The sequence below is a fragment of the Ranitomeya variabilis genome, chromosome 7 (genome assembly GCF_051348905.1).
Source record: "Ranitomeya variabilis isolate aRanVar5 chromosome 7, aRanVar5.hap1, whole genome shotgun sequence".
NCBI classification, from domain to species: Eukaryota; Metazoa; Chordata; class Amphibia; order Anura; family Dendrobatidae; genus Ranitomeya; species Ranitomeya variabilis.
The window spans coordinates 35,411,929-35,431,549 of NC_135238.1; the positions used below are offsets into that span (position 1 = coordinate 35,411,929).

The following is a 19,621-nucleotide window of genomic DNA, read 5'->3' on the forward strand; positions in this document are numbered from 1 at the left end:
TGGTCTGGGATTTTTTTATTTAACCTGGACAATCCTTTTAAGTCCATACATGCACAACGCTCATGAGTGTGCGTATGGAGCAGGCGCAGGAGCTGAGCCTGCTCCATTCCCGGTAGCCACCATCTACCTCCAACAGCTGAGCTCCACTTGCTGCTAGCATGTTAAATGCAAGAGGAACACGCTTCTTAACTAATTAAGTGCCTTTTATGACTGCCGTGCGCTGTCGCCAAAAATGTTACTCAAGTCATGGTCTAGAGTATATTTATGGCACATTTTACACCACCAAAGTGACGTAAATTTTGATCAATTTGCTATGTAGGCTTCGCCAAACCCCTTCCTACCCAAGCTCCGCCAAGGTAGAGCTGGCAAGGACTTGCTTAAGAATGCCAAAAGTCACTAAATTTGTGCGCCACTTCGAGTTGTGCAATAATTTTGCCACGTTTCAAGGTGTTACTCCAGAAAACACCTTGATGAATCAAGCCCCATAGTTTGTAAAATCATGGGTAGTGGAGATACAATATATTTTTCTCATTTACTGTATTTTCTTCTCCTTAGTTTCACAATTAACAATGAGTAACATTTTGCCCTTTGTAATTCTCTTATAATGAAAACCCGATGAATTAAATTAGATCAGCGTGACGGCTAATTACTGTTATACTGGAAATGTGAAGCCTTTTGACTAATGAGGTTATATTCAGAGATCAGGTATTTTTATCATCCCGGAGAACACACGTCTGATTGCTTATGCCTAGCAAATGTATGTGAGGCTCAACAGAAGCTATCATAGGTTACAAATACATCCTTGTGCTACTGTTCTCCTAATGAAATGATGGACAAAGGGATGGTCTACGGCAGCTAATTGTGCTACCATTTAAATTTATCGTTGGCATCTTGTCGCCATAGGTTATGCCCTTGTTTTATTGTTGCACTTGTGTTTATGAATGACCTCAAGATATTCTATCACCTCTTCTAAATAACAAGTTCTGCTTAGATATTATGGTCTCAGCTCTGAAAAGGGAAAACAAAATAAACTGATATATCACGAATACAGTAATTTGGGGTTAAAATGGGTTTCCAAGAGTCTAATATTGATGGCCAGTTAAGAGAGTTGGTGTGAATAGATTTGCATATCCCTTTCCATCGTCCATGACTGTAATCTGTGGCCACCGCATGGAAGCTGGAGAACCTCCTCTTACCTGTTGACATCCACACCTCTGCTTTTGGTTAGCCAGCCTGGCATGATGTCATCATGTGAAGTCGCGCCAGGTCGGCAAATCAAAAGCAGTAGGACAACAGAACACTTTTGTGGTCAACGGAATAGGATAAGCGAATAAATTTCCACCAACTCGATTGTCATCAATATCAGATCGGTGGAGGTCCAACTCAGGGAGCCCCATGATAAGCTGTTTGCAGCTCCTCAAGTGGTCAGATGTAGATGGTCTGCAAAGTCGGTAGACCATCACTCTGTACATTATACAAGGGCATTCTTGGGTACCGTAGCTCAGCTGAAGTACCTATGTTCGGTCACTACACGGTGTACAAAGCTGTAGCTCTATACAATAAGTATATTCGTCCACTACTGGAGCTGCAAATGGCTGATCATGGGGGGTGGCAGGTGTTGGACCACCAGTTATCTAATATTGATATCAAAGTCTATTCATCCCCTTTTAATGTCATCTTTCCTTACAGTCTAGGATAGTGGTGTGGTTAATGGACTGGGCAAATAAAAGGTTTAATGTCACCTTTTTTGGTTCTCCACGGTAAAAAGGGGATCGTGCCAAAATCCTTAGGTGTCTAAGGTTGTGAAAAAGTTTACTGTGGTACCCATAGAGCAGAGGTCTCTAAAATTGGCTTGTAATTTACAAAACATTGAAGACAAGAGGTGATGTTGAGACAAACTTCTGAGACAGATGCCTATGACTTGTCCCTAAGCTCTAATAAAGCTATAAGTTGTGAGGCAGTGAGGGGGAACATATGCGAGGGTCGATATGTATCCCCCAGGAAGAAGGCAAGCGCCGAAACGTGCGTAGGGAACCCGGCTGCATCGGCATGTGTTTGGATAATTACCGCAGTGTTTATCTTAACCTCTCCTGCACATGCATTTTACTAGACGTTACTACTTTGTACATTGAAGGACAAGTAATCACATTGTATTTTGAAGCCATGTTGTTGGTTTGTTTACATGTTGTTCATATTTTTATTACCAATATACTGAGGCTTGAATTTGATCTATATTTTTGTTTTATGTACTGTACCCATATCTAGAGGTTTTTTCAGATCTACATCCCAAACATTCTATTTGCTCTGTGCTCCGCTGCATTGGTTTCAGCTGGTCTATATATTTATACCTTTTATGTATGATTTTTTTTTTCTGACAATTAATAAACTATTGAATTTTATATACTTCATTATTTTGTCAGATCTGCATAATTTATTGATATGATTTATGTTAGCATTTTTGTGCTTGACCCCTTCCCTCTTTATCCTTGTCCTACGCCTTATTTATAGTTATATCTTAGATTACTCCTGGTGTCCTTCTTAGGTTTTTATCTAGCGTTATAGTGATGTATAATGTGGATTGTGACTTGTGTTAGTAATGTTGATAACGCGTGCAGCTTGACAATAGGGAAAGCAAGAGTTAATGTTTGGGGCAAGCCCAGAGTGTGAGGGGGGAAAAGCTGAAGGGAAAGAGACCGTTTCCTGTTGAGGCACCAGATAGGGCCTAGAGTGCCTAGAGAAGAGACCTAATGTCGTGTGAGTAGTGCCGTATTTATTGGGTGTCCCTAGAAGCGAGCATAATTTTTGAGCAGAAACGAGAGACTGACCAAGAGACAGTGTGATTTATCAGAGACTGGTCCTGGGAGAGGACACCTGGCAGTAATGCCCAGAGTTTATAAATCCTAAAGGTATAGGGCACAGGCAGGACAGAGTGCCCTGGTTGGGAGTTTCAGAGGGTCAGTAGACGATTGAGTAAAGACTCTTGCTAGCTGAACTCTAGTGTTGAACTGGGTTGTGGTGAAGTAGTGGAGACAGAGGACAAGTAAAGAGACACGAAAGGGATTGAATTTGTGTAAGGAAAATGTTACGCATTGTCAAGGAAACGTTCGAGAAGATATGTGCCCACTATCTACTGTATATAACTCTCCCTAACTTAATGTTCAGTAAAAAGTTTATTTGAAACTGGTGGTCTTCCTCATTGAACTGTAAAACATTTGGTCCTGGCCAACCAGCAACGTTGGTCACATGCGGCCTGCACGTACATAGCACCCCGACAGAACAAGTCCACACTTGCCCGGAAATCCCATTTTTATGTAACATGCCGGGCCAAGAGAGATTATTATCTCGACCACGGCCATCACCCCATGCCACATTACATCACAACAGATTCCCTTTAAAAGGAACATTACTTACTGGTCAACAGGATGAGATGCCAGAAGAAGTGTCATGATTTCTCTCAAGTGAGTGTATTAGTGTAAACCCGGTACAGGAGCAGGAGGAAAAATTTTGATATTTGCTTTGGAGACCCAATTGCTTTTTTTTTTTTATTTTTTTTTTAATTACCAGAGAAAATAATTCAGCCCTAAAGTTCAGGGAAAATGAGGGTGAAAAAGGAGAGCAGACTGCTGATTGTGAATGCCGCAATAACACGTGATTTATACCAGAAAGTTCTGTGTATTAAAAATAATGAGATTTTCTTTCATCTAACTGCAGAGCCTTGTAACCTGATTTTCTCTGCAAATATTTAAGTAAATGATGATGTCACTATTAATTTGATCAGAGATCAAGTTTAATCATTGAAATAATTAATTTCTTTCCTTTTATCCACAGGGCAACCAAGATGTCCACACTACTAGAGATTAAAAGCAGCGTCCTAAGACAAGTGCAAAACCGTCAGTCTTTTCGACGAAGAGCGGAGACTGAGTCCAGCACGCCAACGCAGGAGACCGGCAAGGTGACAAGTGCTGTCAGGTAAAAGCGTCAAAGACTTAATATGATCTGAATTTATGCGTGCGCCCTTCATAAGACAACTGTTAGTGGTCTAAATAAGGAAAAGCTCATGAGTTTTCTGTATGAGGTCTGGATGGAAAGCCGCAGGTGATGTGCAGTCATAAAATATGTATGTCAACTCCGAGTGATCAAACTGTGTGTTTATGTCAGAGCGGCTCGTAGCTGTGATCCTCGGGGATGTGTCCAGTTCACATGGTGGATACGAGAGTCTCTCAGATTTACGTGCAGCTGGAAACTGCCATGGAATTGTATCTCAGAAGATATTAAGGAAGTGCATGTCACATCCAAGACAAATAGGACCTGAAGCTTTTGGCTGGAGAGTTCTACAAGCAGAGAAGAAAGAACATTCACAATGGAGGCCAGAGTACAGGATAATCCCTGTCAGGGGTGTAACTATGGTGCAACTATAGGTGCAGGGGTTGCAATCGCACCCTCGTTTGGAGCCTAGGGGGGCCAAAAGGTCCCTTTGGCAACTAAGAATAGACCATTAATATTCAAGACTTGCAAATACAGTCCTGGCCGAAGGTGTTTGCTCCCTTGAAATTGTTCCAGAAAAGGAAGCATTTCTTCCAGAAATGTATTGTGATTACACACGTTTTGTTATACATGTTTATTTCCTTTGTGTGCATTGGAACAACACAAAAAAATGACCAAAAAAAGACAAAATTGGACATAAATTCACACAAAATCCACAAAATTGACAAAACCTTTCCAAAATTGTCAGTAAACAACTTTGTTTCAAGCGTGTGATGCTCATTTAAACTCACTTGTGGCAAGTAACAGGCGTGGGCAATATGAAAATCCCACCTGAAGACAGATAAAAAGGGGGATGTTGACTCAATCTTTGCATTGTGTGTCTGCGTCTGTTACACTAAGCATGGAGAACAGGAAAGAGGTGAAGAGAACTGTCTGAGGACTTGAGAAGGTTACATGTCCATCTCCAGAGATCTTGATTTTCCCTCTCTCAGGGTGCAAAATCTAATCAAGAAGTTTATAACCCATGGCACTGTAGCTAATCTCCCTGGACATGGATGGAGAAAAATTGATGAAAGTTTGCAACGCAGGCTAGTCTGGATGGCTGATAATCAGCCCCAATCAAGTTCTAAAGAAATTCAAGCTCTCCTGCAGACTCAGGGTGCATCAATATCTGTGTGAACTATCCACCAACATTTGAAAGAAATTATATGCTATAGCAGGAGACCTAGGAGGACCCCACGGCTGACTGAGAGATGCCCCTTTTGGGAAAGCGTCTTATGGACAGATGAGACCAAGATAGAGCTTTTTGGTAAAGCACATCATTCTACTATTTACCGAAAATAGAATGAGACCTACAAAGAAAAGAACACAGTACCTACAGTCAAGTATGGTGGAGGTTCACAGATGTTTTGTGGTGGTTATGCTGCCTCTGGCACTGGGTGCATTGACTGTGTGCAAAGCATCAAGAAATCTGAAGATTACCAAAGGATTTTGGGTCACAATGTAGTTTCTAGTGTCAGAAAGCTGGGTTTGCGTCCCAGGCTTTTTGGTAAAGCACATCATTCTACTACTACTACTAATAATAATAGGGCAGCACGGTGGTGCAGTGGTTAGCACTGCAGCCTTGCAGCGCTGGAGTCCTGGGTTCTAATCCCACCCAGGACAACATCTGCAAAGAGTTTGTATGTTTTCTCCGTGTTTGCGTGGGTTTCCTCCGGGCACTCCGGTTTCCTCCCACATTTCAAAGACATACTGATAGGGAATTTAGATTGTGAGCCTCATCGGGGACAGCGTTGATAATGTGTGCAAAACTGTAAAGCGCTGCGGAATATGTTAGCGCTATATAAAAATAAAGATTAATATTTATTATTATTACTACTTACCGAAAATGGAATGAGACCTACAAAGAAAACACTATCAACAGTCAAATATAATGCAGGTTCAAATATATTTTGGGGTGCTTGGCTGCCTCTGGCATTGGGTGCCTTCAAAGACAACCTTCAAATATGAGAGACCTGGAGCAGTTTACAAAAGAAGAGTGGTCCAAAATTCGAGTTGAGAGGTGAAAGAAGCTCGTTGATGGTTATAGGAAGCGATTTATTAAGTTGTGGGTGCCAACAATTTTAGCCAACCCATTTTTGTGGGTTTTGTGTGACCTTATGTCCGATTTGCCTTTTTTCTGTTTTTTGTATTGTTCCAACACACAAAGGAAATAAAACAAGTTTATACCAAAACATGTGTAATTGCAATATGTTTTGGGGAGAAATACTTCATTTCTGAACCAAATTTAAAGGGTGCCAAAACTTTCGGCCATGACTATAGTTGGGGGCCCTGTTGGAGCTTTTGCTTTGGAGCCCATGAGCTTCTTGTTACACCATTAGTTTTTGTTACTATAATACTACTGATCTTTTGGTTACTTGGTCTTGGGTAACTAAAATGTAAAATATTTTTGATACAGAATAACCTCTGTTTTGTACATGTCAATTGGTGGGTGCCTGAGTTCTGAACCACCCCACCAAGTTTGCTCAATGAGGCAGACGCTTTCAGTATAACCACTTAGATGCTACGGTTGATATTGACTGCAGCATCTAAGGGGTTAAACGACCAGTACTGATTTGATCTCCAATCACGGACATTAGAACAGAGTCTTTCCTGCATAATACAGCCGACACTGTTGTGAATTAGACTTTTTTGGCTCCCTCTAGTGGTTACTAGTGATATGACTCTGGGATTTCCTTCCCTCTGTTTGCACCCAGCTGGGTCGTTACTTCAGGGGTGTTGCTATATAAACCTCCTGGAACCTTAGTCCAGTGCCTGGCATCGGTGTTATCAGACACATTCTGTTTGCTCCTGTTTGCTGGTCCTGGTTCGTGCTAAATTAAGCTAAGTCTTGCTTCTTTGTTTTTTGGGTTATTTGTTTGCTATCATTTTTGTCCAGCTTGTACTAAATGTTATTCCTGACCTTGCTGGAAGCTCTAGGGGGCTGGTGTTCTCCCCCCGGGCCGTTAGACGGTTCGGGGGTTCTTGAATTTCCAGTGTGGATATTTTTGATAGGATTTTTTGCTGACCATATAAGTTATCTTTCTATATTCTGCTATTAGCTAGTGGGCCTCTCTTTGCTAAATTCCTAGCTCATTCTTATGTTTGTCTTTTCCTCTTACCTCACCGTTATTATTTGTGGGGGGCTTCTATCCAACTTTTTGGGGTATTTCCTCTGGAGGCAAGAAAGGTCTTTCTTTTCCCTTCTAGGGGTAGTTAGCTCTCCGGCTGGCGCGAGACGTCTAGGATCGACGTAGGAACGTTCCCCGGCTGCTGGTATTTGTGGTGCTAGGATTAGTTATATGGTCAGCCCAGTTACCACTGCCCTATGAGCTGGTTTTCTGTATTTACTGACTTAGCATTATTCCTGAGACCCTCTGCCATTGGGGTCATAACAGTATGCCAGGCCAATATTGAATGTTTAAAGCATTGCAGAAGTGGGATAATAAGAAAGGAAATTCTGAGTTTGTTTTTTTTTTCCTTCCTTCTCTTCCTCCCCTTTACCTTTGAGTGGTGTGTGCTTGCTGCAGACATGAATGTGCAGACCTTGATTACAAGTGTTGACCAGCTGGCAGCTCGTGTGCAGGGTATACAAGATTTTGTTACCAGTAGTCCTATGTCTGAACCTAAAATACCTATTCCGGAATTGTTTTCTGGAGATCGATTTAGGTTTAGGAATTTCAAGAATAATTGTAAATTGTTTCTTTCTCTGAGACCCCGTTCATCTGGAGATTCTGCTCAGCAAGTTAAAATTGTTATTTCTTTTTTACGGGGCGACCCTCAGGATTGGGCTTTCTCGCTAGCGCCAGGAGATCCGGCATTGGCGAATATTGATGCATTTTTTCTGGCGCTCGGATTGCTTTACGAGGAACCCAATCTTGAAGTTCAGGCAGAAAAAGCCTTGCTGGCTATTTCTCAGGGCCAGGATGAAGCTGAAGTGTATTGCCAAAAATTTCGGAAATGGTCCGTGCTTACTCAGTGGAATGAGTGTGCTCTGGCCGCAAATTTCAGAAATGGCCTTTCTGAAGCCATTAAGAATGTGATGGTGGGTTTCCCTATTCCTACAAGTCTGAATGATTCTACGGCGCTTGCTATTCAAATTGACCGGCGTTTGCGGGAGCGCAAAACCGCTAATCCTCTGGTGGTGTTGTCTGAACAAACACCTGATTTAATGCAATGTGATAGAATTCAGACTAGAAATGAACGGAAAAATCATAGACGTCAGAATGGGTTGTGTTTTTACTGTGGTGATTCTACACATGTTATATCAGCATGCTCTAAACGCCTAACAAGGGTTGTTAGTCCTGTCGCCATTGGTAATTTGCAACCTAAACTTATTTTGTCTGTGACTTTAATTTGCTCTTTGTCTTCTTACCCTGTTATGGCGTTTGTGGATTCAGGTGCCGCCCTGAGTCTTATGGATCTGTCATTTGCCAAGCGCTGTGGTTTTGTTCTTGAACCGTTAGTAAATCCTATTCCTCTTAGAGGTATTGATGCTACGCCATTGGCAGAAAATAAACCGCAGTTTTGGACGCAGGTGACCATGTGCATGACTCCTGAACATCGGGAGGTGATTCGTTTTCTTGTTCTGCATAAAATGCATGATTTGGTCGTTTTGGGTCTGCCATGGTTACAGACCCACAATCCAGTCCTGCATTGGAAGGCAATGTCTGTGTCAAGTTGGGGCTGTCAGGGAATTCATGCTGATTCCCCGCCGGTGTCTATTGCTTCCTCTACTCCTTCGGAAGTTCCTGAGTATTTGTCTGATTATCAGGATGTATTCAGTGAGTCCAGATCCAGTGCTCTGCCTCCTCATAGGGACTGTGACTGCGCCATAGATTTGATTCCAGGTAGTAAATTTCCTAAGGGAAGATTATTTAATCTGTCAGTACCTGAACATGCCGCAATGCGTTCATATATCAAGGAGTCTCTGGAGAAGGGGCATATCCGTCCATCCTCTTCCCCTCTTGGTGCGGGATTCTTTTTTGTGGCTAAGAAGGATGGATCTTTGAGACCTTGTATTGACTATCGGCTACTGAATAAAATCACTGTAAAATTTCAGTATCCTTTGCCTCTCTTGTCGGACTTGTTTGCCCGGATTAAGGGTGCCAAGTGGTTCACCAAGATAGATCTTCGTGGTGCATACAACCTTGTGCGCATTAAGCAAGGTGATGAATGGAAGACTGCATTTAATACGCCCGAAGGTCATTTTGAGTACTTGGTGATGCCTTTTGGGCTTTCTAATGCTCCCTCAGTATTTCAGTCCTTTATGCATGATATTTTCCGGAAGTATCTGGATAAATTTATGATTGTTTATCTGGACGATATTCTGGTTTTCTCTGAAGATTGGGACTCACATGTGGAGCAGGTCAGGATGGTGTTTCAGGTTTTGCGTGAGAATGCCTTGTTTGTTAAAGGCTCAAAGTGTCTCTTTGGAGTACAGAAAGTTCCCTTTTTGGGGTTTATTTTTTCCCCTTCTGCTGTGGAGATGGACCCAGTCAAGGTCCGAGCTATTCATGAGTGGACTCAACCCACGTCAGTTAAGAGTCTTCAGAAGTTCTTGGGTTTTGCTAACTTCTACCGTCGTTTTATCGCTAATTTTTCTAGCGTTGTTAAACCTTTGACGGATATGACCAAGAAAGGTTCTGATGTTGCTAACTGGGCTCCTGCAGCCGTGGAGGCGTTCCAGGAGTTGAAGCGCCGGTTTACTTCGGCGCCTGTTTTGTGCCAGCCTGATGTCTCACTTCCCTTTCAGGTCGAGGTGGATGCTTCTGAGATTGGGGCAGGGGCCGTTTTGTCACAGAGAGGCCCTGGTTGCTCGGTAATGAGACCATGTGCTTTCTTCTCTAGGAAGTTTTCGCCTGCTGAGCGGAATTATGATGTGGGCAATCGGGAATTACTGGCCATGAAGTGGGCATTTGAGGAGTGGCGTCATTGGCTCGAGTGTGCTAAGCATCGTGTGGTGGTCTTGACTGATCACAAAAATTTGATGTATCTCGAGTCTGCTAAACGCTTGAATCCTAGACAGGCCCGCTGGTCATTGTTTTTCTCCCGTTTTGACTTTGTGGTCTCGTATTTACCAGGTTCAAAGAATGTGAAAGCTGATGCTCTTTCAAGGAGCTTTGTGCCTGACTCTCCTGGAGTCACAGAACCTGTTGGTATTCTTAAAGAAGGAGTTATTTTGTCAGCCATTTCTCCTGATTTGCGACGTGTGTTGCAGAGATTTCAAGCTGGTAGACCTGACTCTTGTCCACCTGACAGACTGTTTGTTCCTGATAAGTGGACCAGCAGAGTCATTTCCGAGGTTCATTCCTCGGTGTTGGCAGGTCATCCGGGAATTTTTGGCACCAGAGATCTGGTGGCTAGGTCATTTTGGTGGCCTTCCTTGTCACGGGATGTACGGTCATTTGTGCAGTCCTGTGGGACTTGTGCTCGAGCTAAGCCTTGCTGTTCCCGTGCCAGCGGGTTGCTCTTGCCCTTGCCTGTCCCGAAGAGGCCTTGGACACATATTTCCATGGATTTCATTTCTGATCTCCCGGTGTCTCGGGGTATGTCTGTCATCTGGGTGGTATGTGATCGCTTTTCAAAAATGGTCCATTTGGTGCCTTTGCCTAAGCTGCCTTCCTCTTCCGATCTGGTTCCTGTGTTCCTTCAGAATGTGGTTCGTTTACACGGCATTCCTGAGAATATTGTGTCTGACAGAGGATCCCAGTTTGTTTCCAGGTTCTGGCGATCCTTTTGTGCTAGGATGGGCATTGATTTATCGTTCTCGTCTGCCTTTCATCCTCAGACTGATGGACAAACTGAGCGAACTAATCAGACTCTGGAAGCTTACTTGAGGTGTTTTGTTTCGGCAGATCAGGATGATTGGGTGACCTTCTTGCCGTTGGCTGAGTTTGCCCTAAATAATCGGGCTAGTTCCGCTACTTTGGTTTCGCCATTTTTCTGCAACTCTGGTTTCCATCCTCGTTTTTCCTCGGGACATGTGGAGCCTTCTGACTGTCCTGGAGTAGATTCTGTGGTGGATAGGTTGCAGCAGATCTGGAATCATGTGGTGGACAACTTAAAATTGTCACAGGAGAAGGCTCAGCGTTTTGCCAACCGCCGCCGCGGTGTGGGTCCCCGACTTCGTGTTGGGGATTTGGTGTGGCTGTCTTCTCGATTTGTTCCTATGAAGGTCTCCTCTCCTAAATTTAAGCCTCGCTTCATCGGTCCTTACAAGATATTGGAAATCCTTAATCCTGTGTCCTTTCGCTTGGATCTTCCGGTTTCGTTTGCCATTCACAACGTGTTCCATAGGTCTTTGTTACGACGCTACGTTGTGCCTGTGGTTCCTTCTGCTGAGCCTCCTGCTCCGGTGTTGGTTGAGGGCGAGTTGGAGTACGTGGTGGAGAAGATCTTGGATTCTCGTCTCTCCAGGCGGAGGCTTCAGTATTTGGTCAAGTGGAAGGGTTATGGTCAGGAGGATAATTCCTGGGTGGTTGCCTCTGATGTGCATGCGGCCGATTTGGTTCGTGCCTTTCACGCTGCTCATCCTGATCGCCCTGGTGGTCTTGGTGAGGGTTCGGTGACCCCTCCTTAAGGGGGGGGTACTGTTGTGAATTAGACTTTTTTGGCTCCCTCTAGTGGTTACTGGTGATATGACTCTGGGATTTCCTTCCCTCTGTTTGCACCCAGCTGGGTCGTTACTTCAGGGGTGTTGCTATATAAACCTCCTGGAACCTTAGTCCAGTGCCTGGCATCGGTGTTATCAGACACATTCTGTTTGCTCCTGTTTGCTGGTCCTGGTTCGTGCTAAATTAAGCTAAGTCTTGCTTCTTTGTTTTTTGGGTTATTTGTTTGCTATCATTTTTGTCCAGCTTGTACTAAATGTTATTCCTGACCTTGCTGGAAGCTCTAGGGGGCTGGTGTTCTCCCCCCGGGCCGTTAGACGGTTCGGGGGTTCTTGAATTTCCAGTGTGGATATTTTTGATAGGATTTTTTGCTGACCATATACAGTGGGGCAAAAAAGTATTTAGTCAGTCAGCAATAGTGCAAGTTCCACCACTTAAAAAGATGAGAGGCGTCTGTAATTTACATCATAGGTAGACCTCAACTATGGGAGACAAACTGAGACAAAAAAATCCAGAAGATCACATTGTCTGTTTTTTTATCATTTTATTTGCATATTATGGTGGAAAATAAGTATTTGGTCAGAAACAAAATTTCATCTCAATGCTTTGTAATAAATCCTTTGTTGGCAATGACAGAGGTCAAACGTTTTCTGTAAGTCTTCACAAGGTTGCCACACACTGTTGTTGGTATGTTGGCCCATTCCTCCATGCAGATCTCCTCTAGAGCAGTGATGTTTTTGGCTTTTCGCTTGGCAACATGGACTTTCAACTCCCTCCAAAGGTTTTCTATAGGGTTGAGATCTGGAGACTGGCTAGGCCACTCCAGGACCTTGAAATGCTTCTTACGAAGCCACTCCTTCATTGCCCTGGTGGTGTGCTTTGGATCATTGTCATGTTGTAAGACCCAGCCATGTTTCATCTTCAATGCCCTTGCTGATGGAAGGAGGTTTGCACTCAAAATCTCACGATACATGGCCCCATTCATTCTTTCATGTACCCGGATCAGTCGTCCTGGCCCCTTTGCAGAGAAACAGCCCCAAAGCATGATGTTTCCACCACCATGCTTTACAGTAGGTATGGTGTTTGATGGATGCAACTCAGTATTCTTTTTCCTCCAAACACGACAAGTTGTGTTTCTACCAAACAGTTCCAGTTTGGTTTCATCAGACCATAGGACATTCTCCCAAAACTCCTCTGGATCATCCAAATGCTCTCTAGCAAACTTCAGACGAGCCCGGACATGTACTGGCTTAAGCAGTGGGACACGTCTGGCACTGCAGGATCTGAGTCCATGGTGGCGTAGTGTGTTACTTATGGTAGGCCTTGTTACATTGGTCCCAGCTCTCTGCAGTTCATTCACTAGGTCCCCCCGCGTGGTTCTGGGATTTTTGCTCACCGTTCTTGTGATCATTCTGACCCCACGGGGTGGGATTTTGCGTGGAGCCCCAGATCGAGGGAGATTATCAGTGGTCTTGAATGTCTTCCATTTTCTAATTATTGCTCCCACTGTTGATTTCTTCACTCCAAGCTGGTTGGCTATTGCAGATTCAGTCTTCCCAGCCTGGTGCAGGGCTACAATTTTGTTTCTGATGTCCTTTGACAGCTCTTTGGTCTTCACCATAGTGGAGTTTGGAGTCAGACTGTTTGAGGGTGTGCACAGGTGTCTTTTTATACTGATAACAAGTTTAAACAGGTGCCATTACTACAGGTAATGAGTGGAGGAAAGAGGAGACTCTTAAAGAAGAAGTTACAGGTCTGTGAGAGCCAGAAATCTTGATTGTTTGTTTCTGACCAAATACTTATTTTCCACCATAATATGCAAATAAAATGATAAAAAAACAGACAATGTGATTTTCTGGATTTTTTTGTCTCAGTTTGTCTCCCATAGTTGAGGTCTACCTATGATGTAAATTACAGATGCCTCTCATCTTTTTAAGTGGTGGAACTTGCACTATTGCTGACTGACTAATTACTTTTTTGCCCCACTGTAAGTTATCTTTCTATATTCTGCTATTAGCTAGTGGGCCTCTCTTTGCTAAATTCCTAGCTCATTCTTTTGTTTGTCTTTTCCTCTTACCTCACCGTTATTATTTGTGGGGGGCTTCTATCCAACTTTTTGGGGTATTTCCTCTGGAGGCAAGAAAGGTCTTTCTTTTCCCTTCTAGGGGTAGTTAGCTCTCCGGCTGGCGCGAGACGTCTAGGATCGACGTAGGAACGTTCCCCGGCTGCTGGTATTTGTGGTGCTAGGATTAGTTATATGGTCAGCCCAGTTACCACTGCCCTATGAGCTGGTTTTCTGTATTTACTGACTTAGCATTATTCCTGAGACCCTCTGCCATTGGGGTCATAACACGACACCCCTAGATGATAAAGTGGACACAGCTCCTGTGCCTGCTTCATCACTATGCCATACAGTCAATGTGCAGGAACTTCATAGTTCCCATACAGTAGGTGTTCAGCAATGAGTGCTGAAGCAGTGCAATCTTGAGGCCTGGTATGATGATCCTTTTCTTTTTACATCATGTGCATGTACTGTACTTCGCTTACCTAGGAAATTAATGGTACCAGGTTGCATTATGCGGAGAAGCCTGCAGAGGCCACATGATGGTGAAAGGTTCTGCTGGGAATCCTTGAGTCCTGGCTTTCATTTGGAAGTTTTGACATGTGCTACCTACCTAACCACTCTACAGACCAGGTTCACCCCTTCATAGCAGCGATAATCTCTAATACCCCTGCCATTCTGCAAAAAATGTCAGTGAGATCACATGGCCTCCAAATCCCTTTGATCCAAATTCGATCAATCATCTGTGGGATTTTCTGGAAAATCAATGGAGTCTGATCTATGGAGGCAGGTGCGTAATTAAAATTGTCAATGTGCAAATTATCTCTTCAGAAAGCTAGAGAACTTGAACTCTAGTACCACCTATTGGAAGTAGCAATCCTAAAAGTCAGTATTGACCCTTTAACGAGCCTAACCACATGACTTGGGGTAAAAGCCAAACCAATATCTCAATTTGCAGACATATGTTTCGGGGTGTTGCCTGTTGTGAATTAGACTTTTTTGGATCCCTCTTGTGGTTACTAGTGATATGACTCTGGGATTTTCTTCCCTCAGTTTGCACCCACCTGGGTCGTTAGTCCAGGGGTGTTGCTATATAAACCTCCTGGATCCTTAGTCCAGTGCCTGGCATCATTGTAATCAGATCCTTTTTGTTTGCTCCTACCTGCTGGTCCTGGTTCGTGCAAAATTAAGCTAAGTCCTGCTTCTTTGTTTTTTGGGTTATTTGCTTGCTCTCATTTTTGTCAAGCTTGTACTAAATGTGATTCCTGACCTTGCTGGAAGCTATAGGGGGCTGGTGTTCTCCCCCCGGGCCGTTAGACGGTTCGGGGGTTCTTGAATTTCCAGCGTGGATATTTTTTATAGGGTTTTTGCTGACCATATAAGTTATCTTACTATATTCTGCTATTAGCTAGTGGGCCTCTCTTTGCTAAATACCTAGCTCATTCTTACGTTTCTCTTTTCCTCTTACCTCACCGTTATTATTTGTTGGGGGCTTGTATCCAACTTTTGGGGTCTTTTCTCTGGAGGCAAGAAAGGTCTTTCTTTTTCCTTCTAGGGTTAGTTAGTTCTCCGGCTGGCGCGAGACATCTAGAATCAACGTAGGCACGTTCCCCGGCTGCTGTTATTTGTGGTGCTAGGATTAGATATATGGTCAGCCCAGTTACCACTGCCCTATGAGCTGGTTTTTGTGTTTGCAGACTTAGTAATTATTTCTGAGACCCTCTGCCATTGGGGTCATAACAGTATGCCAGGCCAACATTGAATGTTTAATGCATTGCAGAAGTGGGATAATAAGAAAGGAAATTTTGAGTTTTTTTTTTTTCTTTCCTCTCTTCCTCCCCTTTACCTTTGAGTGGCTTGTGCTTGCTGCAGACATGAATGTCCAGACCTTGATTACAAGTGTAGACCAGCTTGCTGCTCGTGTGCAGGGCATACAAGATTTTGTTACCAGTAGTCCTATGTCTGAACTTAAAATACCTATTCCTGAACTGTTTTCTGGAGACCGATTTAGGTTTAGGAATTTCAGGAACAATTGTAAATTGTTTCTTTCTCTGAGACCCCGTTCATCTGGAGATTCAGCTCAGCAAGTTAAAATTGTTATCTCTTTTTTACGGGGCGACCCTCAGGATTGGGCTTTCTCGCTAGCGCCAGGAGATCCGGCATTGGCAAATATTGATGCGTTTTTTCTGGCGCTCGGATTGCTTTACGAGGAACCCAATCTTGAAGTTCAGGCAGAAAAAGCCTTGCTGGCTATTTCTCAGGGCCAGGATGAAGCTGAAGTGTATTGCCAAAAATTTTGGAAATGGTCCGTGCTTACTCAGTGGAATGAGTGTGCTCTGGCCGCAAATTTCAGAAATGGCCTTTCTGAAGCCATTAAGAATGTGATGGTGGGTTTTCCCATTCCTACATGTCTGAATGATTCCATGGCGCTGGCTATTCAAATTGACCGGCGTTTGCGGGAGCGCAAAACCGCTAATCCTCTGGTGGTGTTGTCTGAACAAACACCTGATTTAATGCAATGTGATAGAATTCAGACTAGAAATGAGCGGAAAAATCATAGACGTCAGAATGGGTTGTGTTTTTACTGTGGTGATTCTACACATGTTATATCAGCATGCTCTAAACGCCTAACAAGGGTTGTCAGTCCTGTCGACATTGGTAATTTGCAACCTAAATTTATTTTGTCTGTGACTTTAATTTGCTCATTGTCTTCTTACCCTGTTATGGCGTTTGTGGATTCAGGTGCTGCCCTGAGTCTTATGGATCTGTCATTTGCCAAGCGCTGTGGTTTTGTTTTTGAACCGTTGGTAAATCCTATTCCTCTTAGAGGTATTGATGCTACGCCATTGGCGGAAAATAAACCGCAGTTTTGGACGCAGGTAACCATGTGCATGACTCCTGAACATCGGGAGGTGATTCGTTTTCTTGTTCTGCATAAAATGCATGATTTGGTCGTTTTGGGTCTGCCATGGTTACAGACCCACAATCCAGTCTTGGATTGGAAGGCAATGTCTGTGTCAAGTTGGGGCTGTCAGGGAATTCATGCTGATTCCCCGCCGGTGTCTATTGCTTCCTCTACTCCTTCGGAAGTTCCTGAGTATTTGTCTGATTATCAGGATGTGTTCAGCGAGTCCAGATCCAGTGCTCTGCCTCCTCATAGGGACTGTGACTGCGCCATAGATTTGATTCCAGGTAGTAAATTTCCTAAGGGAAGATTATTTAATCTGTCTGTACCTGAGCATGCCGCAATGCGTTCGTATATCAAGGAGTCTCTGGAGAAGGGGCATATCCGTCCATCCTCTTCCCCTCTTGGTGCAGGATTCTTTTTTGTGGCCAAGAAGGACGGATCTTTGAGACCTTGTATTGACTATCGGCTTCTGAATAAGATCACTGTTAAATTTCAGTATCCTTTGCCTCTGTTGTCGGACTTGTTTGCCCGGATTAAAGGTGCCAAGTGGTTCACCAAGATAGTTCTTCGTGGTGCGTACAACCTTGTGCGCATTAAGCAAGGAGATGAATGGAAGACTGCATTTAATACGCCCGAAGGTCATTTTGAGTACTTGGTGATGCCTTTTGGGCTCTCTAATGCTCCCTCAGTGTTTCAGTCCTTTATGCATGATATTTTCCGGAAGTATCTGGATAAATTTATGATTGTTTATCTGGATGATATTCTGGTTTTCTCTGAAGATTGGGACTCACATGTGGAGCAGGTCAGGATGGTGTTTCAGGTTTTGCGTGAGAATGCTTTGTTTGTTAAGGGCTCAAAGTGTCTCTTTGGAGTACAGAAGGTTCCCTTTTTGGGGTTTATTTTTTCCCCTTCTGCTGTGGAGATGGACCCAGTCAAGGTCCGAGCTATTCATGATTGGACTCAACCCACGTCAGTTAAGAGTCTTCAGAAGTTCTTGGGTTTTGCTAACTTCTACCGTCGTTTTATCGCTAATTTTTCTAGCGTTGTTAAACCTTTGACGGATATGACCAAGAAAGGTTCTGATGTTGCTAACTGGGCTCCTGCAGCCGTGGAGGCGTTCCAAGAGTTGAAGCGCCGGTTTACTTCGGCGCCTGTTTTGTGCCAGCCTGATGTCTCACTTCCCTTTCAGGTCGAAGTGGATGCTTCTGAGATTGGGGCAGGGGCCGTTTTGTCACAGAGAGGCCCTGGTTGCTCGGTAATGAGACCATGTGCTTTCTTCTCTAGGAAGTTTTCACCTGCTGAGCGGAATTATGATGTTGGCATTCGGGAGTTGCTGGCCATGAAGTGGGCATTTGAGGAGTGGCGTCATTGGCTCGAGGGTGCTAAGCATCGTGTGGTGGTCTTGACTGATCACAAAAATTTGATGTATCTCGAGTCTGCTAAACGCCTGAATCCTAGACAGGCCCGCTGGTCGTTGTTTTTCTCCCGTTTTGACTTTGTGGTCTCGTATTTACCAGGTTCAAAGAATGTGAAGGCTGATGCTCTTTCAAGGAGCTTTGTGGCTGACTCTCCTGGAGTCGCAGAACCAGTTGGTATTCTTAAAGAAGGAGTTATCTTGTCAGCCATTTCTCCTGATTTGCAACGCGTGTTGCAGAGATTTCAGGCTGGTAGACCTGACTCTTGTCCACCTGACAGACTGTTTGTTCCTGATAAGTGGACCAGCAGAGTCATTTCCGAGGTTCATTCCTCGGTGTTGGCAGGTCATCCGGGAATTTTTGGCACCAGAGATCTGGTGGCTAGGTCCTTTTGGTGGCCTTCCTTGTCACGGGATGTGCGGTCATTTGTGCAGTCCTGTGGGACTTGTGCTCAAGCTAAGCCTTGCTGTTCTCGTGCCAGCGGGTTGCTCTTGCCCTTGCCTGTCCCGAAGAGGCCTTGGACACACATTTCCATGGATTTCATTTCTGATCTCCCGGTGTCTCAGGGCATGTCTGTCATCTGGGTGGTATGTGATCGCTTTTCTAAAATGGTCCATTTGGTGCCTTTGCCTAAGCTGCCTTCCTCTTCCGATCTGGTTCCTGTGTTCTTTCAGAATGTGGTTCGTTTGCACGGCATTCCTGAGAATATTGTGTCTGACAGAGGATCCCAGTTTGTTTCCAGGTTCTGGCGATCCTTTTGTGCTAGGATGGGCATTGATTTGTCGTTCTCGTCTGCCGTTCATCCTCAGACTAATGGACAAACGGAGCGAACTAATCAGACTCTGGAGGCTTATTTGAGGTGTTTTGTTTCGGCAGATCAGGATGATTGGGTGACCTTCTTGCCGTTGGCTGAGTTTGCCCTTAATAATCGGGCTAGTTCCGCTACTTTGGTTTCGCCATTTTTCTGCAACTCTGGTTTCCATCCTCGTTTTTCCTCGGGACATGTGGAGCCTTCTGACTGTCCTGGGGTTGATTCTGTGGTGGATAGGTTGCAGCAGATCTGGAATCATGTGGTGGACAACTTGAAGTTGTCACAGGAGAAGGCTCAGCGTTTTGCCAACCGCCGCCGCGGTGTGGGTCCCCGACTTCGTGTTGGGGATTTGGTATGGCTGTCTTCTCGATTTGTTCCTATGAAGGTCTCCTCTCCTAAATTTAAGCCTCGCTTCATCGGTCCTTACATGATATTGGAAATCCTTAATCCAGTGTCCTTTCGCTTGGATCTTCCGGTGTCGTTTGCCATTCACAACGTGTTCCATAGGTCTTTGTTGCGGCGCTACGTTGTGCCTGTGGTTCCTTCTGTTGAGCCTCCTGCTCCGGTGTTGGTTGAGGGCGAGTTGGAGTACGTGGTGGAGAAGATCTTGGATTCTCATCTCTCCAGACGGAGGCTTCAGTATCTGGTCAAGTGGAAGGGCTATGGTCAGGAGGATAATTCCTGGGTGGTTGCCTCTGATGTGCATGCGGCCGATTTAGTTTGTGCCTTTCACGCTGCTCATCCTGATCGCTCTGGTGGTCTTGGTGAGGGTTCGGTGACCCCTCCTTA

At 44.3% G+C, this 19,621-nt stretch overlaps 1 protein-coding gene across 2 annotated transcripts in view; it reads left to right on the forward strand.

Moving 5' to 3' along the window:
* The window catches only part of BAIAP3 (BAI1 associated protein 3), a 292,957-nt gene that overhangs the window by 127,238 nt on the left and 146,098 nt on the right, over nucleotides 1-19,621 (forward strand). For both annotated transcript variants that reach the window (XM_077274813.1, XM_077274812.1), the window contains exon 2: nucleotides 3,829-3,969. In XM_077274813.1, coding sequence (XP_077130928.1) covers nucleotides 3,839-3,969 — 131 coding nt within the window. In that variant the 5' untranslated portion in view covers nucleotides 3,829-3,838. The remainder of the gene's footprint in view (nucleotides 1-3,828; nucleotides 3,970-19,621) is intronic.